Below are 26,085 nucleotides of genomic sequence, written 5' to 3' on the forward strand. Positions count from 1 at the left end.
CACTTGACGGCGGCCATTTTAAAACCCCGGGGTTTTTTTGTTTGTTTTTTTCACACCCGACGAGGCAGACTTTGCACAACACACGTAAGTTGTTCTTGCTTTACAATATTTGAACCTTCTGGATTCTTTTTAGGGCAACTTCTTTGCAAAAATCCATTTTCACTTTCTTTTTTACCAGACAGGGCAAACTTTACCTCACAGCACTTGCTAGCTGCAAATTCACTCACTTCAGCAAAAGGCCTTAGCTTTACACAGCAATCCTTTCATACCCGACGGGGCAAAATTTACACTCAGCGCTTGCTAGCTGTAACTTCCATGCTTCAGCAAAAATCATTTTTTTTTTCCGCTTGAGTTCAGTGTCTCAACACATCTTCATCTACTGACCCCCAGAGGCGTAGCATCCCACTTCTGACACCACCTGTGGCAGGATGGCCTCGTGGCGGGGTCAGTAAGACGCTAGGCACGATGGGACAACTTTAAACACTAGTGGTTTATTAGCCACAACCAAAATAAGTACGGGTGCACTGTCCCTTTAAGAAACTACTTTCTTGAAAATTAAAGCCTAGTCCCGTTAGGGACACTAACTCACTTCTTGAGCCCTTACTAACAGGACAGCCAGCTAATCTGGTCATGCCCAAAACATGCTACACAAAGGATAACGATACGTATAAGATGGACTGTGTTGGACTGTTGTCCGGTAATATATAAAATGGTATAAAAATGGTTAGAAGTGTAAATATACACAGTGGTGGTGGTATTAACAGTAATACTATATCAGGCAGTTAATTATGTGCACATGATAACACTTAAAGGTTATTTTGAGAATGCAAGTCAATTTGTTTCATAATGAATTTTGCTGCACCTGCCTCCATTTCTAAGAGATTTGTTTAACATGTATGCATATTGCCCAAACCACAAATTGTTTATGTCACAAGAGAGGTCATTAGGATCCTAGAGATCTAGTCTGCAGAACAGTTATCATGTGCACATAATTAACTGCCTGATATAGTATTACTGTTAATACCACCACCACTGTGTATATTTACACTTCTAACCATTTTTATACCATTTTATATATTACCGGACAACAGTCCAACACCCAATAAAGAATAAAGGTTTTTTATACTATTTAATTGTAATAGCTCTAATTGATTGCAATCAAACAATCAATTAGGTATCAGCCTATAAAGAGGGAAGACACAGGGCATCGGGCAGGAACCTGATGAAGCATCACTGCGAAACGCGTAGTTCCCTGCTGGAGCCCATTGAGTGAAGGACCCAGCCAGCCTGCTGACATCCGGGAAGATCTCTTCTTCCGGTCCCGCCGTCGGACACGATCACGGGAGCCACACTGGTGAGAGGGATACCACTACCTATTGCTTCTGGCAGTACTCCCTAAGGGAAAGACTGCATATTGGACTTTGTAAGCCAGCCTTATTAACTCATTAACCCCTGACCAATAGCAGGCTATCCAAACATATAGAAGCCCGCTAGTCACCCATATATATCACATATTTTATTTATTTATTTATTTCACTTACCCCATCGTCGAACTACACGCTTCATAGTTCCAATCTTGCATTTACAGAATTGACATTGGCATTTTAGAACTGCACACAAACTGCTCAAACCACACAACTATTTTTAAATTTTTATCTATTTTTTATTTATTTTTATTTGGTTTTAAAAAAAATTTAGGAATTTTTTAAAGATAAATTTATTAACTCTTTATTGTTCTGTTTGCCTACCTAAAACACTAATTCCGTGTTTCCCATTGTTCTATCTCAATTTCTGAGCTAAATCCCGTGCGCTGACCAACCCTCCATTTCCACTGCTACTACAAGAAGATTCCGGGTTTTATCTTCTCTACTGGTCCAGTTGCAGAAAACAACAAGGGCAAGTATACACTACCCTTTCTTTGGTTACACATTACCTCACAGGCAGTACCGCAAGCTTTAATATATAGGGAGCGCCCCAGCCTTTTCTCTTTTTGTCACATTGTAGTCCTCTGGGTTAGGGTAGCGATTTCTTCCTTAAATTCTGTGACCGCCGAGCAGAGCTCGGCCTGGAAGGTCTCCTTAATTTTGTTGAACAGATCCTCCAGGAATGATCTTGTTTCGTCACAGCCCTCTGCCTCTTTTGTGGTCTGGCCTCTCGCATGGGTGTGTCTCTTTCAGCTTGGTCTCCCTCTGCCCGTATAGCCGTGCATTGGGAGCCCCCAAAGACGCGGGTACATTTTTGCACCGTGGGATGTTTAGATTTGGCTGCCATCCTGAGTTTGTGCTGCAGATCTTGGATGTTTTCTTTTTGGGAGGTTTTCGTCGTAAACTTGCTTAAGTTTGATTATTCATGTGAGGGTCTCTGGAGCTTCCTCTCTAGGCTTCCATCTCCATCAACGTCCTGGAAGGGTCTCGGCTTCCATTTTTTTTTTAAAGGATGTGACATCATCTTAAAGGGATGGAAGCCTATGCTACCTGATTGGCTGACTTCCCTCCCTTTAAGATGACGACACAGCCTTAAAAAAAAAATGGAAGCTGTTGGGGATGTACCATTTGCACTCAAATGTGACATTACAGGCCTTACATAAGCCTCATTTGAGCACTGAAAGTTTTTTCCACTGTTCTTGGCTGTCACATGAATTAATCAACAGAGTACCATGGAATTCTGCGCATCATGCAGAGCATTGTGTAGAGGGTCAACAGTTGGTGCCGGAGAAGGATTTGGAGGGTGAATCTCAGCAAAGGTAAGAAATGCATTGATTGTATTTTATTTATTTTTTAGTTTGCCCATTGACTTCAAATATGTTTATCGATGCTCCTTTCTGGGTGTAGATAAGCACAGTAACAATTACTGCATTTTTTGGCAAATGGCTTTTATTTAAATGTCATGTATTTTATTTGGTGTTTTTTTAGGTGTCCCATTTATTGCCATAGTAGAATATTTTACGACTGTGCCAATCAATTGGTTTTTGACAAATGTGTTTTAAAAAAAAAATGTTTTAATGTAATGTATTTTATTCAGTGCTTGTGTTTTTATTTGTAGCTTGCCCATTTATTGCCATTGTGGCAAACCATGCCCATATTATGGGCATGGTTTTACCACTGTGCCAATCAATGGGTGGGGGTTGGGGGTAGTTGCCAAGAGAAGGGTGGTTAGGCCTCCCGGGTTTGTAGCATGAGGGAGATTAACCCCTTAATTACCAGAGTGGTTAATAACAGCTAAGGTGATTAAGGGAATGAAGGTCAGTAGTTACTTTTTTAAATTTACTGCTGTCAGTGTCGATGCCCACTGAAGAAAACGCAGAGGAAGATGAGGAGGATACGGACGGCCTTCATTCTGGCAGGGGTAAGTACAACTTTAATTTACTATATGCTGACTGAGTAATGTTCTGTTTATGTTTTATTTATTTAATGGGCAAATGTGCTATTATCCAGATCTAGATAATAGAGATTTTGACCATTACTGTACTGTATATGTTGGGGGGTTTGTATTGTAATGTTTATTGGGGGTAGAGTGGGTAGGAAAAGGGGGTAGTTGCCCGAGGGTGGGGGGTTAGGCCTCTTGGGTGGGTAGTGGGAGGGGTTAACCCTTTCATTACCATAGCTGTTACTACCGCTAAGGTAATTAAGCGGTTAACCCCTCCCACAATCTTCAAGGTAGGTACAACCACCCACCCTGTGGCAACTACCCCCTTCACCGACCCCCTCTACCCCCAATTAACCAGGAACTCTGGCCTATCCCTTCATTGCCTTAGCAGCTATCTGCTAAGGTAATGAAGCATTTTTTATTTTATTTTGATAACAGTATTGAAGCAGGGGTTCTCCTTAACTGAACCACATTCATTTCAGCCTCAGAGTCCCCCTGCTTCCCGAGTTACAGGCCTGTTATGGGGTGTCGGTATCCCCCTTCATTGTTTAAATGTCCCAGTCACGTGGCTACATACCGGCACCCCAAAACAGGGCCTGTAACTGGAAAAGCAGAATACAGTTCAGCTCCGGAGACCCCCTGCTTCAAAACTGTGTTTTTCAAATAAAAGCCACGCGATCGCCTGTTAGAGGCGCGCAGGTAGAGTGACTGATTCAGTCTCACTCTGTGCGCGTCTCTCACACACAGATGTAGGGACCCCAGCAGTCTTAATCCCGTGGCCCATTACAGCCTGCTATGGACTGTCCCACGGAGGGTTTTACACTTTGCATACTGCTCCGTCCCATTCCCCTGGCAGCTGATAAGATAGAAAAGATTGCATCGGTATGTGTTTCAACTTGGTTCCATAGACACGCATGTGCAGACTTCAATGACACGCATGTGTTTCAACCACACACGTACTGTACCACACATGTAATTCACGCAGTACATTACTGTATTTATTCATGATTTTTATATAGAATATTCTCCCTTTACAGGTGAAGAGCCAGCCAGCCTGAAGATGCAGAAAGACTGTACCTTTGGAATAACAGTGAAGAAATATGTATTATTGTATTCTTCATAAAGTCAATTACCTGATGAAAGGTCCACATGGGACCTCAAACTGTTTTTCCACTGTTCTTGGCTGCACATTAAATGGAGAATGTTATTATGAACTTGTGAGTAGAGCTCTACTTTGTATCTCTGCCTTAGGAGACCTACACTTTGAAGAAATTGTATGTCTATGTTGTGTTGGCTGCACACCTGGAACTGTTTCCCCGCACTTTGGAATTGGGTTACATTTCAAAACAATTATATGCAGCATGATATCATATCGGATCATGCGAAAATTAACAGGAATAAAGGAAGGTTACGTTGCATTTAGATTTTGAAGACACACTAGCGCATAATAGAATTTCAGCTCGGTATTGCTACCAATGCTAAAACGCCTTTGTCCTGGCAACGTCATATTCGCGCGTCACCCGCGAGCAGCTGTAAGTGTGACAGCAGCTGATCCCGGTCTCTCTCCACCTGTCGATCAGCTGTTCATTCACTTTTACCAACGTAATTGTTCATATACTTGTAATAAATACTTTAATACTGATCTTTGGTGCGCTCCGTGTATCTTTTATATTTCAATTAAAAAAACACTTCTCAAACAACATGATACCAATACACTATTTTATTCTCAAACTTTACATCTCATAAAAAAATCACAGTATTCTGTTTAAAAAGTCACTAGATATAAATTGCTAAAAAAGAGTATCTTAAAATTCTACAATTGGTACTAGTGTCTGTCCTACAGGGGTTTAAAACAGGACTGACACTGGAAGAGAACAAAGAAAAAGTGAGGCAATCTAGACTGATAGCACCTGGTATAGAAGACAAGAATCATGACAGAAGAGGAGAGTGGATTTTACCAGTTGTTTTTATTACACGATACCGGTATATTGGAAACCCCCTACTCTGAACAAGGAAGTGGTTTCTCACTTGTATGAATCCTGTGGTGCTTTAGGAGGTAACCCTTATGAGAAAAGCTTTCCCCACACACTGTACATGGGAATAGTTTCTCCCCTTTGTGAATCATGAGGTGTGTAAGGAGTGATTTCTTATAACGAAATTGTTCCCCACACTCTGTACATGTGAAATGTTTCTCCCCTGTGTGAATCCTGTGGTGTATGAGGAGTGATTCCTTAATACGAAATTGTTCCCCACACTCTGTACATGTGAAAGGTTTCTCCCCGGTGTGAATCCTCTCGTGTTCAAGGAGACGGGACTTCGTTGTATAACTGTAACCACACTCTGCACATGTGAAAGGTTTCACCCCTGTATGAGTCTTTTGGTGTTGGCGGAGGCTGCCCTTAGCACTGAATTGTTTCTCACACTCTGTACATTGGTAAGGTTTCTCCCCTGTGTGGATCCTCTGGTGTTTGAAGAGGTTGCTCTTCAGTGAAAAGCTTTTCTCACACTCTGTACATGGGAATCGTTTTGCCCCTGTATGAATCATCTGGTGTTCGATGAGGCGGACATTACTAATGAAATGTTTCCCACACACTGTACATGAGAATGGTTTTGACTCTGTATGAATCATCTGGTGTTTGAGGAGGCTGCCCTTAATACTGAATTGTTTCTCACACTCTGTACACGGGAATGGTCCTGTCCCTGTGTGAATCATATGGTGTCTGAAGAGGCTGATCTTCCGTGAATAACTTTTCCCACACTCTGTACATGTGAATGGTTTTTCCCCTGTGTGAATACCCTTATGTTCAATGAGGCCAATCTTCCGAGAGAAACATTTCCCACACTCTCCACATTTGAAAGGTTTCTTCCCAGTATGAATGTTCTGGTGTTTGAGGAGATATTCCTTACTGCTGAATTTTTTCCCACACTCTGTACATTTGAAATGTTTCTCCTTTTTATGAATATTCTCGTGTCTTAGGAGGCTCCTCTTATTACTGAGTTGTTTTCCACACTCTGTACAAACAAAGGAATTCTCTGCTGACACTGGTTCCTTGCATGTATCCAACGTGTGACAGGAATCATTGGATTTTGGCACTTCAGGGCTACGAGGAATCGGATGGTTTCTGGACCTATCAGAGTTCTCGCTATGCTCCTCCTTCAGGAAGTTCTCTAAAAGGAGTAAACAAAAAATATAGAACTGAAATTATTTATCTGTAAATCAAAATGACTGAAAGCAAAATACTAATAAAATAATTTGCAAAATGTACTTCATCACTGCTTAATTAACAATGTTAATTTTTTAACGCATAGTTTTAAGGTTGTGGCCCCTTGATATCCAGTCTCCCTAATGACTTTGATGGAGAGCCTGAGGAATCTTGCAAGTCAAGCGAAACGCGTTGCTCAATTCTCATTGCTGTCGTCGTTTGTGTCCATCGGAGGCTTCCGTAGCCAAGAAGCGTCTTGGTGCGTTCCAGACACCATCTTGTGCCCCAACTGCCCAGACGTGCTGCAGACGCTGGAAAGAAGGAGCTTCTACTGAGGAAAACACCCAGTCGAACTGTATACATCCCGATGGACTGTATGTACATGTTTTAAATTTCTTTGTTTTAAAATTAAAATGACCTTTTACCACATATGGACTTCTGATCAATTCTGGTGGATCACGAGAACCATCTGTGTACTCATTAACAACAGAGGAGTGAACTCTAAGGAGAAGATCTAATACAGAGTTAAACCGAGGGATATTAGCTCACACAGGCCCGTGTGAGTATATAGTGTTATATACTTCACTCTCCTATTTGGAGCATTTTATTCATTCAGTATCTCCAGTCCTGCGAAGTTTATTATTTGTATATTGGTTGCTGGTTTTTGCTGATCTGCGCTCCCCTTGTTTTTTTCTATTTCTTGTTTTCTTTATGGGAGAATAAGGATATCTCCCGAGAAGGGTCTGAGCAGCAGACGGGGGATCCCTGGAAGTGTATTCCCAAGAAGAAGGTTCCCTTGATTGGTAACATTTTATTTTCAATCCTAAAATAAGTGATTAGTAGATTAGAGAGAGCGCCCGGTTATCCTTTGTGCACACATGTAATTCTATTATTGCATTAATGTTATTTTCCCCAATATTGTAGACGTCTGTTCATTTTTTTAAACAATTTGAATAAAGACAAGTGGGGATATAAGGGTACTTACCACCAATAGGAAATGAATCCATTTCACTCTTTATGATTATCAGACTTTCCTCAGTGTTCGGCTCTTCTTTCTCTGACTTAACCTCTACACTCTGTGGCACAACCACTGGGAAACCTGGCAATAAGAAACATCCAGCATGTAAAGCTGGGAGTGGGGGCTCTTCTTCTGATATCTCCTCTGATATAGAATAGTAGCAAAGAATTGTAAAGAAATGTGTTACTGGCCCTTCTGGCAGAAAATTACTTAAAGAGTTGAAGACATATCTTACCTGCTGGTGGTTCTATGAGGGGAAAAAAGTATAGCCCCCTCTAGGTTGACTACTGGTTTCTATCAGCAGTTTTTCCCAACTCCAGTCCTCAAGTACTCCTAACAGTCCGGGTCAAACTGAGTGAGCTACCTGTGTTAATGTGAGCACAATCTTAAAACCTGGACTGTTAGGGGTACTTGAGGACAGGAGTTGGGGTTAATTATGATAATGGCTTAACTGTGTGGGCTCCAGGTTTAACCCCTCTGCTTTTGACATCATGATCTGTGATGTCAGCATGGAGGGTATAAATAGCCACATAATTTGTTCTACAAGTAGGTTCACCAGAGTCTCAAGTGAGGCCTTCATGCAAGTTCCGTAAATATGTTGTGTGTGTCTAGTCTGCAGCAAGGTATGTTCTGTCATTATTTGTTATTTTATAATGTGCCCAGTTCTTTAGTAAGCACTTGTTAGAGAATCGTAAAATAGTCAATTGAAACCTAATTTACCGTAATTGTATTTTCCTGGAGAGTCCTTCCATGGCAGTGCTCACCAATGGGTTACGTTCCACCCTCCAGCCGAGACAGGACAGAAATCTACTGGGACTTGCCAAATCAATACCCACATAAAACAAAAGGGAAGGGGGCCTAGAATAAACACCACACTCCTTGACACTTAAATATGATCTTTTATTTAAGTGGTGACAACTGTCTGCAGGACCTTTCTTCCAAAGCATGCGTCTGCTGAGGCGTGTACGTCCAAAGAATAATTCTTACTAAATGTATTAATTGACGTCCCGACTGCTGCCCTGCATAATTTTGTGGGGGAAGCCTGCACCTTCGTTGCCCATGAGGTGGCCATGGCCCTTGTTGAATGTGCCTTTACCAGATCTGGTTATGGAATATTTTGAATAGTACAGGCAGTCCTCGTTTTACAACGCTTCGCTTTACAACGAATGGCTTATCCAACGCTGTGCAATGTATACCTATATTCATTTTTACAACGCCAAAATGGTTTATCCAACGCTCTTACAACGCTTTGCAATGTTGTGTATGTGTGTATATACATACACATTCACATAAACAACTTTGCAAAGCGTCGTAAGAGCGTATATATATAATTTTATACTATATAATATTATATTATACTATATAATATATTATTTATTTTGTTATATTATATATATAATACAGTATATACACTATATAATTTATGTGGGTGCTGCATATCTTATTGCCTGCATAAAATATTTGGTGTATTTTAGTGTTAAAAATGCCTTCAGGAACAGAACCTTTCATTTAAACAGTGTTCCTATGGGAAAGCGTGTTTCGCTTTACAACGCCATTTTCAGTAACGCATTGTGTCGGATAACCGAGGACTGCCTGTATAGGCCTTCCTGATAGCTGTTACAATCCATTGACCTTGTCTTGATGAAAAATGAGGAAAGGTTTGTTAATATTAATGGACAAAGCTTGTAATTCACCAATTCTAAGTGCCGACGTTACTGCTATAAACAGGAAATCCATGACTGAAGCTTGAGAAAGCAGTTCAAAAGGGGGCATCTGTTAGAGACCATAATACCAATGACAAATCCCAAGCCGGAATTAGGTCCCTCTTTTGTGGATAGATTTTCTTCCAAGCTTGGAAGAATCTACTTATGAGATCTATGGCGGTCAAAAGTCTCCCTAGTAGTGCCAATAATGCCGACACCTGAGCCCTTGTTCTAGACCTTCTTGCAAAAACTCCAGTTTCAGGAATAGGTGGCTTCCAGAAGCTTACACCTTGTTGCTCACATTACTGATGGAATTGCTGCCAGATTCTACGATATACTGTAGAAGTAGTTATTTTCCTTGCCGCCATTGTCTGTGCCACCTTGTGCGACAGCCCTCTTGATCTGAGCAGCTCCTGCTCTACCTCCATGCCAACAAATTTCGTTCCCCTCATCTGGGATGTTGCACTTGACCCTGGAATAGGAGGCCTTGAAACATCGGCAGTTGTCACGGTTTGTCTAGCGAAAGTTGAATTACTTGGGAAAACCAGGCTCTGCATGGCCAATTCGGGAGTACAGTCACTACGTGTGCCATGTATTGTCCGATTTTCCTGAGAACTCTTGGGAACAGAGGAATTGGTGGGAACAAACATGTGAGTTGGAATTTCCATGGAAAGGACAGGGTGTCTACTGTGGTAGCTACTGGATGAAACATTCTTGAGCAGCGTTTTTATAACTTCCAGTTTCCTGATGTTGCCATGAGATTTGTTCTTCCCCATTTGCTACTAATTGATTGAAAGTCGGTTTGCAGGACGCACAATTAGACCTGTGCATGTCCGCATACGAGAGCACATTGGGAATATCAAAACGGAATTATTAACCCATAGTGTCCCAAAACATTTTAAACTGATCCATAAGGGGGATCCTTAATGTTTAAAATATATAGTGATAGTGTGTCCAAATAAATCGAAGAGGTGGGGACATTATATGGACCCTATCACACAGGGAAACTTTTGGGATTTTTACATTAAAAACACTAATACCAGATGGGTTACATGCTGAAATACAGACTGGATCTTTTAATTTGTAATGTTTAAGATTAAAAAAAAAAAAAGGGGGCGTGGCCAGGAAGCCGAGCGAGCAAGACGCACATTGCTGAGCTCCCCATACAACCCGCTATAAAGGCGGAACAAAGCCCCTAAAACTCGGGGAAAAGCCCCCCAAAAAAGATACCTAAAGTGCTGGGACGCGGAGGAGAGGAAGCTGGGCGACTCCGGTCGCGGTGGAACGAGAGAGCGGAGGATTCGCTCCCGTCCGAGAGCTTCCCCCCCTCGCCTCTCTAAATCCTCAAAATGGCCACCGGGACCGCGCGGCAGAGATAGCGGCCGCTCCCCGAGTCCCCCGACACAAAGGGAGGTAAGGGAGAACCCCCACATCGCGGCGCAGTGCAGGGACAGAGCTGGGAACGGGGAGCGGTGGTCGCCCGCTTCCCCCCCCCCCGACAGCCCCGGAGCACCTGCACCGAACCGGAGCACCAAGATGGCGCCGGCCGGTGTGTAAGGTGCAGGGAGAGGCACACAGACGTGCAGCCGCGGCGGAATCAGGGCGGGTAATCCCCCTGCTGACACGGGGTCCCATGGGCCCCGAAGGAGAGGGGGAGACTCATCTGGAGAGGAGGTGGCTGGCTCGAGCGGCTCTGCTGCGGGGAGACTGGTGGCCATCTTGGTACACCCAGCCTGCTCACTGTAGCTGCTGCTGCAAGCTGCAAATAAAAACCTGGTGGCCAAAAATATAACACAAAAAAACACAAATAAACACTCCTCCCCCCCCCTCCAATTAAAGCATACCTTGAGTCCCACTATCCGCCTTCAAATTGACCACTGTGCCCAGCGCAGGGTCAGCAGCCCAGATGAGACAAAAGGGTCCAAAATACCAAGGAACAAAGCTCAACCAAAACCAAATAAAGAAATGTAAATAATGTGTGTATGATCGGGACATCTCAAGAATGAGGGGGCTCACCTCAATCTAAAACCTGTTTACACCATTTAAACACATCCAGCTCTACTCTCAGCAAAAATTGACTGTCTAAACAACAAAAATGCCGTCCACTAAACAACCAAAAAAACCAGCGGTCCAGCGGGAGGCTTCCCTCTTCTACCAAAAACAAAGCTCAAAAGGCCAAGAAGCGTCCACCGCAGGCGGAGACGCAGAATCAGATCCAGACTCTGGAGAGGAGACGGACGCCCCACTTACCCGCAAAGCAATGATGGGGTTTGTACAGGAATTAAAAAGCTCCTTTCACTCCGAGATGTAGAGCTTCCGCCACAGCATTAGAGCGGAGATTGCGTCCATAGGAGACCTCATTGTGGAATTGGAGGACAAGGTGGATAACACCGCCCTGGTACAAGAGTCCCAAGCGCAAGAAATCGAAGAATTAAAAACCCAAGTCAAAACAATATTCGAAAAACTAGAAGACACGGAAAACCGGTCACGACGCAATAACCTGCGGATCAGAGGCGTCCCGGAAGAAGTGGACAATGCCCAACTAGACGCATACCTCACCCGGCTTTTCAAGTCCCTGTTACCCAAAACATCGGATGAAAAACTCCAGATGGACAGAGCACATAGGCTTCCTAGACCGAAAGGCCTAGACCCACGGAAGCCACGGGACGTGATCACACGCCTACACTATTTCCGTACTAAAGAGGAGATATTGAGAGTCGCTAGAACAACCCCAAAGTTAGAGCCAGATAATGTTCCACTCCTCATCTTCCCGGACTTGGCTCAAACAACGCTGAACAAACGGAGAATGTTCGCGCAGATCACCAACTCGCTGCGGAACAACAAAATCCGCTACCACTGGGGCTTCCCGTGTAAGCTTCTGTTCACCTATCAAGAAACTATGCATACTCTCCTCTCACCACCTGAGGGTGAGGCAAAACTACGAACTTTGTGCCTACTCAAACCAGAAGACCCGGAAACCTCTCAAAGGCCTAGTCAACCACCTAAGGCACAACGCCAGACATGGACGAAAGCCCCATCCTCTGGACGAGCTAGGACCCAACCCACTTGAAAAACTAGAGCTGGAAACTCCCCTAACACCCATTTAAGATGACAGGCAAACCAAAACGTGGTCTGGTCATAAGGTACAAGCTGAGACTTGGTTCACTCCAGTAATCTATTTAAAAACTAATCAACGATAGAGATATCTGGAGCACGTCGACCAACTCGACCAAGCCACAATGACCACGACAACCCGCACATCAAGAAACCACTTAGTTTAGTCTCTAAGTTTCTAAAGTGTGCAAATTCCAAAACTCAGACTATGTCCTTGTCCACTGTGGAACTGTCCTCCCAAGTTACCCACAAAGTTGAGACATTTAAAGTTTGACAATCAGTTTGTACTAATCTGAACATTTAGAGGGACTGATACACAATGTTTGTTTGGTACTGTTTTCTAGATAGAAATGTTTTTACAATACAAGTTTTAGACCGTTATATTGCCTATAATTGATTTGGTCTCCCAAAGTTCAACTACTAAATTTTCATTAGAGACTGAAATGTCAGAGGCTGCGACCTAGGTGATTTTTTCCCATGTTTTTTGTCCCTCTCCCCCCCTTAGACTTTGAGTGCAGAGCCTGCCAACTTATAGATGTCAACCAAACCAGCTTAATGCTTTTTTTAAAAAAAATTGAGTAAGGACATGTTGCTGTTAACAGTTATAACGTTCAATACCCCCCCATTCTCGTTTATATTCCCCTGATGTGTAAGATCACACACACAACCCACCCCGTACTCTTTGGGGTGATTTTGTTTTCCCTTTTCGAAAGTTTAGCTCCTAAACAAAGGAGCACTGCGGCGTCGAGCCGCTGGGCTACTGCCCGCCCCCCTCATGTTCACTTAACCTGTGAGTGCGAGAGACTCGCATCACGGGTTCCACTATGGCTGGACCCCCAAACAATGTTTGGAAGCCGGGGTCCTCGGTTTACCCCTCCCTCCCCCCCTTACCCTTACCCTCCTCCAAGTTTTGCAAGCATTTGCCACTGTTATGTAATAATATGTATATCTCTCGTTGTATATGTTCCCATACCAGATTGTTTCTGAAGACGGAGGTACCGACCCTTCAACTGTATGTAAGTTATCACTCTGTTCCTTTGTATCACAGAACTCTGAACCACCACCATGCCGATTAATATAATATCCCAAAACACCAAGGGCTTAAACACCCCCAGAAAGAGACGTATTGCTCTTTCGGAAGCCAAAAGACTGGCAGGAGATATAATTCTGTTACAAGAGACCCATCTGAAAAAAGAGGACCAAGCGCTGCTGTTTAGCAGTGATTACCCTTTAGTCTACCACTCATCAGCTCCCACGAAAAAGAATGGCGTAGCTACACTCCTCCATAAAAATTTAAATTTCAAAGTAGACAAAATTAAAAGTGACCTCGCTGGAAGAATTCTAATTATTACTGGGTCACTGGATTCTACCGATATAACAATAGTCAACACTTACGCCCCTAATGACAATCAAGAATCTTTCTTCCAAGAACTAAAAAGGTTAATCCTTTCCGTCCAGAAAGGCCTTTTAATTCTAGCAGGAGACTTAAACGCAATTATGGACCCAAATTTAGATAAATCCCCCAGTCTCCCACCGCCACAAAAATAAGCTCCCTCTACCCGGGGTCTCATATCTATGACCAAGGAGCTGCTGTTGGTAGACTCCTGGAGATTAGTAAATAACAAAGTAAAGGACTTTTCCTTTTTTTCTCACCCCCATAATAGCTACTCTCGAATTGACTATATCCTAATAGACCAACAAATTAGTGATAATATCTCCTCAGCAGTAATCGCTCCCTCTGCTTGGTCAGACCATTCTACACTTATAACCAGACTAGTAGGTCTCACTCCCAAAAATATAACAAGGTCGTGGTCCTTGAATGAATCCCTACTATTGAACCCACAAAATCTCCAATTAATAGAAAAAGACCTGGCCCAATACTTTGAAATAAACAATACCCCAGATGTTTCCTCTTTTACCCTGTGGGAAGCCCACAAATCAGTGATAAGAGGCAAACTGATTGCCCTGGCTTCTCGGAAAAAAAAAGAAAAAAAAAAAACAAATTGAAATACTAACACAAAAATTATCAGAGCTAGAGTTTATCCACAAGACAAACCCCTCCCGGAAAAATTACAGGCAGATAATCTCAGTGAGGGGCGAACTAAACCTCTTGTTAGTGTCAAACGCAGAGAGAGCTATAAGATGGACTCAACAGAAATACTATGAAAAAAATAATAAAGCGGATAAAATGCTGGCACGTAAATTAAAGCAAAAACAAGCTAAAGCTAAAATTCATAACATCTACTATATATTTGTGAAATCACTGTATGTCTGCGTCCCAAGGGTCAATCGCATTGGACCTTGGGCCTGTCACTCCTGCTCAGGCCATGCCCGCCCCCGCAGACCTCTCATTGGCCTACGTCCAACACCAATGCCACACTGTCCCACCCCTCACTGACTTTCATTGGCCTGCGTCCAATGCCCGCCCCCGCACACCTCTCATTGGCCTGCGTCCCACCCCTCACTGACTCTCATTGGCCTGCGTCCAATGCCCGCCCCCGCACACCTCTCATTGGCTTGCGTCCCACCCCTCACTGACTCTCATTGGCCTGCGTCCAATGCCCGCCCCCGCACACCTCTCATTGGCCTGCGTCCAACACCAATGCCCTAATACTTCCACACTGTCCCACCCCTCACGCTTTGCTTTTGCAACACCTAATCCTCTAATCCTCAACCTGCTCTGGGGCCACGCTTCACAGCTATCAAAACCTTCACGTCTGCTACCACAGACTGCCGAATCATGTACAGCAGTGTTTCCCAAACTGTGCGCTGCGGCGCCCTGGTGCGCCGCGGCTTGGCTAGAGGGGCGCCGCGATCAGGGCCGCCAGCAGCGGGAAACAAGGGCTGCTAGCTCATTTAAAAAAAAAAAAAAAAAACCTCTGAGGGGAAGCAGAGGAGCGGTCACGTGACCGCTCCCATCCAATGGGGCTGCAGCCTGCCCGGCATTGCAACTGCAGAGCCACCAGACAGCACCAAGGTGTGTGTGTGTGTGTGTGTGTGTGTGTGTGTGTGTGTGTGTGTGTGTGTGTGTGTGTGTGTGTGTGTGTGTGTGTGTGTGTGTGTGTGTGTGTGTGTGTGAGAAAAACGGGCTGCAGGGTGTGTGTGTGTTGTGTGTGTGTGTGTGTGTGTGAAAAACGGGCTGCAGGGTGTGTGTGTATATATGTGTGGTGTGTGTGTATATATGTGTGGTGTGTGTGTGTGTATATATGTATATATGTGTGGTGTGTATATATATATATATATATATATATATATATATATAATGTGTATGTGTGGGGTATATATATGTGTGGTGTGTGTGTGTGTGTGTGTGTATGTATGTGTGTGTGTGTGTGTGTGTGTGTGTGTGTATATATATGTATGTGTGGTGTATATGGATGTGTGTGTTGTGTGTGCGTGTGAATATATTTATCAAAGTTGCACAATGTTAATAAATAATTTATTCTCACATGTCTTTTTTTTTTTTAATTTTTAAATATCATATAATACACACACACACACACACACACACACACACACACACACACACACACACACACACACACACACACACACACACACACACACACACACACAGCTACCAAGTGACAAACACACACAGTGATACCCGCCTACCAAGCGCGCTTGCTGTCTCCTCTGCCAGGACAGCGAAAAGCTCCTGGTAGAGCGAGCGGCAGCAAGCAAGAGCGAGCAGCAGCACCTAAGCGCTTACTATGTCCCAGGCCAGAGGAACTATAGCAGCGCTGATTACAGATGCAGGGGCTTTGTGCATCTGTTCAGCCCGGCTCAGCGACGCTGAGAGAGGGAGGCCCGGCGCGCACGCTGGAGGAGCAGCACCGGGAGACTGAGAGAGAGAGTGAGGTCAGAGAGAGAGTGATGTCAGAGAGAGAGAGAGAGTGAGATCAGAGAGAGAGAGAGTGAGGTCAGAGAGAGAGAGTGAGGTCAGAGAGAGAGAGAGAGAGAGGTCAGAGAGAGAGAGTGAGGTCAGAGAGAGAGAGAGTGAGGTCAGAGAGAGAGAGAGTGAGGTCAGAGAGAGAGGTCAGAGAGAGTGTGAGGTCAGAGAGAGTGTGAGGTCAGAGAGAGAGAGAGTGAGGTCAGAGAGAGAGAGAGTGAGGTCAGAGAGAGAGAGTGAGGTCAGAGAGAGAGTGAGGTCAGAGAGAGTGAGGTCAGAGAGAGAGAGTGAGGTCAGAGAGAGAGAGTGAGGTCAGAGAGAGTGAGAGTGTGTGATAGAGACACCAACTGCGCACTGCAACTGTTAGGTATGTATATACACCTTTGTTTTTACTTTGGGCGCCGCGTAAAAATCCTGATCGCCTTGGGGAGCCTTGAAAAAATTCTGATTGCCTTGGGGAGCCTTGAACCGAAAAAGTTTGGGAACCACTGAGGTACAGAATCTACACACAACGCACAAACACAGCACACACACACATTCACACAACACCAAACACTGCAGACTGCCTCTTCAAACCCCCCCTCCCCTCCACGCCACACATCTCCCTCCCGCAACCGGACCGCGAGGCCGCGGCCTCCACTCACACACCATGGCAACGATGTCCCTCCCCCTATCCCGCTACCTCACACAGTGTAGCTCCCGCGAACCGCACAGCACGCCACATCTCCTGCACCTCACACAGCTCCCTACCGCAACCAGACCGCGAGGCCCCCTACCCCGCTACACCATGCCACCAATGTCCCTCCCACTATCCCGCTACCTCACACAGTGTAGCTCCCGCGGATCGCACAGCACGCCTCACATCTCCTGCACCTCACACATCTCCCTCCGCAACCGGACCGCGAGGCCCCCTACCCCGCTACACCATGCCACCAATGTCCCTCCCCCTATCCCGCTACCTCACACAGTGTAGCTCCCACGAACCGCACAGCACGCCTCACATCTCCTGCACCTCACACATCTCCCTACCGCAACCGGACCGCGAGGCCCCCTACCCCGCTACACCATGCCACCAATGTCCCTCCCCCTATCCCGCTACCTCACACAGTGTAGCTCCCGCGGACCGCACAGCACGCCTCACATCTCCTGCACCTCACACATCTCCCTACCGCAACCGGACCGCGAGGCCGCGGCCTACACTCACACACCATGGCAACGATGTCCCTCCCCCTATCCCGATACCTCACACAGTGTAGCTCCCGCGGACCGCACAGCACGCCTCATCTCCTGCACCTGACACAGCTCCCTACCCCAACCGGACCGCGAGGCCGCGGCCTACACTCACACACCATGGCAACGATGTCCCTCCCCCTATCCCGCTACCTCACACAGTGTAGCTCCCGCGGACCGCACAGCACGCCTCATCTCCTGCACCTGACACAGCTCCCTACCGCAACCGGACCGCGAGGCCGCGGCCTACACTCACACACCATGCCACCAATGTTCCTCCCCCTATCCCGCTACCTCACACAGTGTATGACAACACCTACCACTGGAAATCAGATGTTCGTTGAAATAAAATTTGTTTTCCTAACTATTTTACTGTCTGTATAATGTACACAACACTCACCCACACAAAACCCCCTCATACACACACACACACACGCAAACATCCTGTCATTCTATGCCACACACTACACTCAAAAACATGCCATTTTTAACATGTGTATGACCAACAACACGCACTCACACACGTCACACACACAACATGCCTCATACACACACACGCCATCACACACCAGCAACACACACACATGCTCTCACACACACCACACACCATGCCACCGATGTCACTCCCGCTATCCCGCTACCTCACACACTCTACCTCCCGCGGAACAACCAGCACGCCTGACATCTCCTGCACCTCACACATCTCCCTCCGCAACCGGACCGCGACGCCGCGGACTACAGTCAAACAGCATGCCACCAATGTCACTCCCGCTACCTCACACACTGTATGACAACACCTACCACTGAAACTCAGCTGTTCCTTACAATAAAATATGTTTTCCTAACAATTTCACTGTCTGTATAATCTACTATATATTTCTGAAAGCACTGTATGTCTGCGTCCCTAGCGGCAATCTCATTGGTCCCTTGGCCCGCCCGCCCCCGCACACCTCTCATTGGGCTCACACACTCACACCACCCCCTTGGCCCGCCCCCCACACCTCTCATTGGGCTCACACACTCACACCACCCCCTTTTCCCGCCCCCCACACCTCTCATTGGCCTGAGGCGGAGTGACGGGCCAAAGGTCCAAAAAAAAAAAAAAAACACACACATATATTTCTCTGTCCTCTCCCCCCCCCATCACACTCACCTCCCCCCCTCCCCGGTGCTCACCTCCCTCCCGCTCCACTCCCTCCCCGGCGGGGGGACACGCACCCACCTAAGACGCGCCCGGAAGCCGCTCCACTCCAGCACTCACCTCCCTCCCGCACTCACCTCCCGCTCCACTCCCTCTACACTCCACTCCCTCCCGCTACACACCACTCCCTCCCGCTCCACTCCCGCACTCACCTCCCTTCCACTCACCTCCCTCCCGCTACACACCACTCCCTCCCGCTACACACCACTCCCTCCCGCTCCATTCCCTCCCCGGCGGGGGAACAGGCAGCCTGCCACGCGGCGCCTAAGATGGCGGACCCCCTTCCTCCCTCGCGCTCCATTCCCTCCCGCTCCACTCCCTCCCCCGCTCCACTCACGTCCCTCCCGCTCCATTCCCTCCCGCTCCACTCACCTCCCTCCCGCTCCACTCCGTCCCCGGCGGGGGAACAGGCTGCCACGCGGCGCGTAAGATGGCGGACCCCCTTCCTCCCTCGCGGCGCCGAGTAAGAAGATGGCGGCGGCCGGAAGTACAGGTAGGTGTCGCTCCCCCACTTCCCCCCCACCTGTGGCGCCGCACGAAACTGAGAAAGGGCGCATCACGGGTGTGTGTGTGTGTGTGTCACTGCCCCCCCTCCTGTCCACTGCCCCCCCTCCTGTCCACTGCCCCCCCTCCTGTCCACTGCCCCCCTCCTGTCCACTGCCCCCCCCTCCTGTCCACTGCCCCCCCCCTCCTGTCCACAGCCCCCCCCTCCTGTCCACAGCCCCCCCCCTCCTGTCCACAGCCCCCCCCCTCCTGTCCACAGCCCCCCCCCTCCTGTCCACAGCCCCCCCCTCCTGTCCACAGCCCCCCCCCTCCTGTCCACAGCCCCCCCCTCCTGTCCACAGCCCCCCCCCTCCTGTCCACAGCCCCCCCCCTCCTGTCCACTGCCCCCCCCTCCTGTCCACTGCCCCCCCTCCTGTCCACAGCCCCCCCCCTCCTGTCCACAGCCCCCCCCTCCTGTCCACTGCCCCCCCTCCTGTCCACAGCCCCCCCCCCTCCTGTCCACAGCCCCCCCCTCCTGTCCACAGCCCCCCCCCTCCTGTCCACAGCCCCCCCCCTCCTGTCCACAGCCCCCCCCCTCCTGTCCACAGCCCCCCCCCCTCCTGTCCACAGCCCCCCCTCCTGTCCACAGCCCCCCCCCCCTCCTGTCCACAGCCCCCCCTCCTGTCCACAGCCCCCCCCCTCCTGTCCACAGCCCCCCCCCCTCCTGTCCACAGCCCCCCCCCCTCCTGTCCACAGCCCCCCCCCTCCTGTCCACAGCCCCCCCCTCCTGTCCACTGCCCCCCCCCTCCTGTCCACTGCCCCCCCCCTCCTGTCCACTGCCCCCCCCCTCCTGTCCACTGCCCCCCCCTCTCCTGTCCACTGCCCCCCCTCTCCTGTCCACTGCCCCCCCTCTCCTGTCCACTGCCCCCCCTCTCCTGTCCACTGCTCCCCCCTCTCCTGTCCACTGCCCCCCCCTCTCCTGTCCACTGCCCCCCCCTCTCCTGTCCACTGCCCCCCCTCTCCTGTCCACTGCCCCCCCCCTCCTGTCCACTGCCCCCCCTCTCCTGTCCACTGCCCCCCCCCTCCTGTCCACTGCCCCCCCCTCCTGTCCACTGCCCCCCCTCTCCTGTCCACTGCCCCCCCCTCTCCTGTCCACTGCCCCCCCTCTCCTGTCCACTGCCCCCCCCTCTCCTGTCCACTGCCCCCCCCTCTCCTGTCCACTGCCCCCCCTCCTGTCCACTGCCCCCCCTCCTGTCCACTGCCCCCCTCCTGTCCACTGCCCCCCCTCCTGTCCACTGCCCCCCCTCCTGTCCACTGCCCCCCTCCTGTCCACTGCCCCCCCCTCCTGTCCACTGTCCACTGCCCCCCCTCCTGTCCACTGCCCCCCCTGTCCACTGCCCCCCCCCTCCTGTCCACTGCCCCCCCTCCTGTCCACTGCCCCCCCCCCCTCCTGTCCACTGCCCCCCCCTCCTGTCCACTGCCCCCCCCTCCTGTCCACTGCCCCCCCCCCCCCTGTCCACTGCCCCCCCCCCTGTCCACTGCCCCCCCCCTCCTGTCCACTGCCCCCCCCCTTCGCACCCCCCCTTCCCACCGCCTCCCCCCCTCTTCCCACCGCCTCCCCCCCTTCCCACCGCTTCCCCCCCTCTTCCCACCGCCTCCCCCCCTTCCCACCGCCTCCCCCCCCCTCCCACCGCCTCCCCCCCCTTCCCACCGCCTTCACACCCTAGCAGGACCCCCACTCACAGACAGCACTCACAACCCACGTACCACCCGCCGCCTCACACCCTAGCAGGACCCCCACTCGCAGACAGCACTCACAACCCACGCGCCACCTGCCGCCTCACACCCTAGCAGGACACACGCCTCACATTTTTACATCACTTATGGCACCAAAATATACATTGTACTGTGGTGTGGTTACAATAAACCATTTTTATACAACATCGTATTACATTTTCTTCCATCTTTCTTTTCAATATTATTATCCAACCTTTACAACAAACAGTCACCTATTGTTCCACAATTTATAAATAATACTACCTATTACGCATTTACATCCCGGGCAACGCCGGGTCTCTCAGCTAGTCTACACTAAAAATGGCTCAGTATCCCACAACCCCAAAATTATAAGTGATGCATTTAGGGACTACTGCACATCCCTTTACAATCTACCAGGCCCAGTGGGAGACTCGGCTAAAGAAAAAAGAGCAATAAAGATCCGGAACTACCTAGCAAAATGCAGACTCCCCACTTTAGACCCAAATGACACCACAAACCTTGAAAAAATTATAGAGCCCCCGGAAATTATGGAAGCAATAAAATCCCTGAAAATTGGGAAGGCCCCTGGTCCGGATGGATTTTCTAATCTTTATTACAAAAAATATTCCACAACTTTCCTCCCATTCCTTACCAAAGTATTCAATGAGATGCAACTAGGCCTTCCCCCTCCTAGAGATATGCTCCAAGCTACCATAGTGGTAATCCCTAAAGAGGGGAAAGATCCTCTGTTGTGTTCTAGCTACAGACCTATTTCGCTGTTAAATACAGACCTAAAACTATACGCAAAGATCCTGGCCAACAGATTAAATAGCATCCTCCCTAAATTGGTTCATCCGGACCAGGTGGGGTTTGTCCTGGGCAGACAAGCCCTTGACAACACAAGGAGGACAGTGAATCTAATACACGTAGCAAACCTGACAAAGTGCCCATCTCTATTACTCTCTTTAGACGCAGAAAAAGCGTTCAATCGATTAGATTGGCAGTTTATGTCAGCTACGCTTTCGCAGATGGGATTCACAGCCAAAATTTTAAATAGTATAAACACTCTATACTCCACACCAACGGCCGCTGTGAGGACGAACAGCTCAGTGTCTGACCACTTCCCAATATTAAATGGAACTAGGCAGGGGTGTCCGCTCTCACCGTTGTTGTTTGCCTTAGCCGTAGAACCATTAGCATGCCAGATAAGGATGAACCACAATATTGCGGGTATTTCTGTTGGTCAGGAAGAATTCAAAATAGCTCTTTTTGCGGATGATATACTATTGACGCTTTCAAAACCTCTCACATCCCTCCCTAACCTTTTTCATGTTCTATCAGAATTCGGCTCACTTTCAGGTTACAAAAGTAACCATTCCAAATCCATGGCCCTTAGTTTAAATCTCCCTAAAGAATTAGGAAAATTATTACAACTAAATTTTGACTTCAAATGGAACGCGAACCATATTAAATATCTAGGGGTTCAACTAACAAAAAATTATTCAACTTTATACAACGCAAATTTTAAACCCTTCTTTGACCAGATAGTCAAGGACTTAGCCACTTGGAACCCGTACATAATATCTTGGTTTGGGAGAATAACTACTATTAAAATGAATATTTTACCTAGACTCCTCTATCTCTTTCAAACTCTCCCGGTTAAAATTTGCCAGAAAGATTTAAATAATATTCATGTAACGGGTATTCCCCCCCCCCCAATCGCAGATCTAGTGTGGGTGCGGGGAACATACGGTGTTACCAGGTGTGGTGCGTATACCTGGCAGGCTCACAGGAGGTCTGAGCCTCCGCCAGTGAGAGCCTGGGGTGAATCCTCTGGAACGTTTCTTGGTTTCAGCGCCTCCACCTATGTAGGATTCTATGGGAATGTAGAATGATCCTAACATAGGAACCCACCCAGAAAACACATACACCAGTATTATGGATAACAGGTTTACTGAGTGAACAAAGAATACTCTTACATCATACTTATAACATCACCACATTATACGGGTGTCCCTCTCTAGAGGAGACACTCTCTCTTGCGTCTCGCAGGACGCTTCCCCCTACACCGGGTGATCCCACCCCGTGTCCAACAATCCCCTCACACTGTCCCACGCTCTTAGAGGGATAAGATATAGGTGACTGCGCAGTCACTAACTAATAGAACTGTTGGTGCACTTGATGACAAAAGGGGTTACCTGCCGAGTGCTCCTGCACTCGGGCCTGCAGCACTTCGAAAAGGATCTGTGGCTCTGAATCCCGTCTGATCCGGTGGTTCCTTGCATGGGATCCGCCAAGGCAATTCCACCCTGGTGACAGTCTCTGTGGGTCCCAACTTGGGTCAGAACCTCTTAGCAGGAACCGCAGCGTCCACTGTGTCTATCTATTCTACCCTACTGTAACAGGATCCCTAACCTAGGGCCTGTCCCTGTAGCACTTCGAACTGGGGAGTGAGGACCTATCTGGGACCTAAGGGGTTAATAACCTACTCCGTTCCCCTTACTCTTCCCAGTCCTGCCTCTCACTAACAATTAACTAATGGAGCAACTACACTCTGCAACGTACTAGATGCGTACAGCAAACTTGCTGCACACTAACACTATACCTTCTTGTCAGGCCTCACAGCACTGACCGCTGTGACCTGACAATAAGGTACCTCACGCACTAAGGGCAGCGTCCCTATCTTGGGCCGTCCCTCAGCACTTACCCACTAACCTGGTGGGGAGTTGGGGCCTTACTTGGGATGTGGGGGACCTTACTCGATGCAGGAGCTGCACTTGCTCTCTGCACCCTTCCTTCCCTCACAGCTCCCCAGCTCCAACTGACAAACCTGAGTGACAGGGTCCCTTACTCTAGGGCAGTCCCTGGCAACACTCACTATAATAGGGTAACTCAGAGCTATCTCGGGCCCAGGGGGTGCTGGCCTAGAACAGGGTGTCCCTGACTCCTGTACCTTACCTCCTTCCCTTGTCTGTTCCTCGCTCTGACTGACTAGCGTGGGCTTAGCGCGCGAATTGTATCCACTTGCTTTTAGGAAGCTCCTAAGCCCTATTGGCTCCCTGGTATCACGTGGGGCACGCAAAGGCTCCTGGGATCTGTAGTCCCTGCTTAGTGCCTCCCCTAATAGGCTAGGGCTTCGCGGGCTTTTCCTACTCTCTCCTGCGCATGCGCGAGCTCCCTGAAGTCCTCCCGGCGCTCCTAGCCGCTGCGCATGCGCAACGCACCTAACAATGGCGGCTCCCTGCTCTATGAGCCGGCCGGACCGCAGCAACGCGATCGCGGCCTTAGCGACGGCCCGGTCGTGTCCCCGGCAACCGGCCTGCACTATGGGCCAGCGCGCTAATCCCTGTTCTGACCCTACACTCGCGCGATGCCTACCTGACTCTCGGGCCCTACCTGCGCAACCACTGCACATGCGCGAGCTAACGCGCAATGGCGGCGCCCTCCTCGCCCAGCTCCGAAAGCGCCAGGATCCCTGTGACGCGCGTGCAACCCCTGAGCCGGGACCTGACCGCCCTCACCCCTGCATTCGCCGGACGGAGCCGCCATTGGATGCGGCGGGACCCGCGATCGGCAGCTTGGTGAGGGGGGTGCTGACAAGCTGGGGAGACCTGGCTACATCCAGAAGAAAATTTTGAAGTTTGTCTGGCAAAACAGGCGACCTAGAGTTCGCAAAGACATTCTTTACAAGTCCAAAACAGAAGGATGCTTAGCTCTTCCAAATTTACAAAACTACTATAGAGCAGCTCAATTTGTTAGCTGGCATTCAAACCCAACCGAAAGGAGGTGGGTCAAGATAGAGGATCTGATTTGTTCCCCATGCAGAATAAAAAAATCTTCTCTGGCTCAACAAAAAGTCTAGACCACCCGAGGGTTTTAAGAACCCAGTGATATCCTTTGCCTGCAATATCTGGGACTCCCTCAAATCCAAGTTTCAACTAACCAGTACCCCTTCCCTCATGCAACCCCTATTCTCGGACCCCTCTCTTCCTTTTTACACAGAAAACCCGCTCTCCCATACCTGGGTTCAAAAAGGCCTCACGAGAGTCAAAGATATTCTCGTTCAAGGGAAAGTCCCCCCATTCGCGTCTCTGCAAACGAATCATGATATCCCCTCTTCCGATTTTTTCAGATTTCTCCAGGTTAGACATTATATCCAATCAACCTATAAATCGAGCCAACCCCATGCTTTAACCCTGTTTGAGGATTGGTGTTTACACCAGCCCCACACAAAGGGCATCATCTCCAGAATTTACCAAAGTCTATCCTCTATTAAGAGCAACCAAACCCCCGACAAATATATGGTATCCTGGGAAAAAGATCTTAACGTCTGTATAGATCTTGATACCTGGAAAGACATATGGGAAGCTGCCTCCAAAAACTCATCGTGCGTTGTAATAAAAGAGAATATTTACAAGTTAATATACAGATGGTATATGACTCCGGCCAGATTGCACTCTTTTCTCCCAGGGGTCTCCCCACTGTGCTGGCGTGGTTGTGGCGAAGTGGGTAATATTCTGCATATATTCTGGTCATGTCCCAAAATCCAACAAACATGGACGGAAGTGTTCACCTTAATACACAAGATCCTAGAAATCACTGTCCCACACGACCCAGTATATATATTGTTAGGCAAGCCAATAGCCAACATCCCCTGGAAAAAAGCTAAAGTACTAGCCCAAATGCTAAATGCCACACGGTGTACGATTGCCAAAAATTGGAAACAGCCTGCCCCCCCATCCTTAAACCAAATAAATAATAAAATCTGGCATATAGTTTATATGGAAAAACTCTCAGCCTATCTGAACGGCTCTACCTCGCGATTTTCTGAGATTTGGGCCCCCTGGTTTCGCCATGCAGGTATATCCCCATATATAGATTAGAATACTCGGAACAGAGTGATACATGTGGTAAGTAAATTGTTGTGTACAATGCTATATTTTTGCAAATGCTTCCCCCTCCCCACCCCCCTTTTTACCTGTTATATGTTTTGTTTATTCTTATTTTGTATGGAAAAATGCTCAATAAAAACTTTAAGTAATAAAAAAAAAAAAAAAAAAAAATACTTTATTTCTATATTTGTTTTTTTTTTTTTCCAAACGTTTTTATAAGGCATA

General features: G+C 48.1%; 1 protein-coding gene across 4 annotated transcripts in view; it reads right to left on the reverse strand.

The window, feature by feature from the left end:
• Window positions 1-5,115: 5,115 nt before the first annotated feature.
• The window catches only part of LOC142488370 (uncharacterized), a 42,441-nt gene continuing 21,471 nt past the window's right edge, over window positions 5,116-26,085 (reverse strand). For all 4 annotated transcript variants that reach the window (XM_075588816.1, XM_075588817.1, XM_075588814.1 and 1 more), the window contains exon 3: window positions 5,116-6,534. In XM_075588816.1, coding sequence (XP_075444931.1) covers window positions 5,366-6,534 — 1,169 coding nt within the window. In that variant the 3' untranslated portion in view covers window positions 5,116-5,365. The remainder of the gene's footprint in view (window positions 6,535-26,085) is intronic.

This window comes from Ascaphus truei, chromosome 2 (genome assembly GCF_040206685.1).
Source record: "Ascaphus truei isolate aAscTru1 chromosome 2, aAscTru1.hap1, whole genome shotgun sequence".
Classification (NCBI taxonomy): domain Eukaryota; kingdom Metazoa; phylum Chordata; class Amphibia; order Anura; family Ascaphidae; genus Ascaphus; species Ascaphus truei.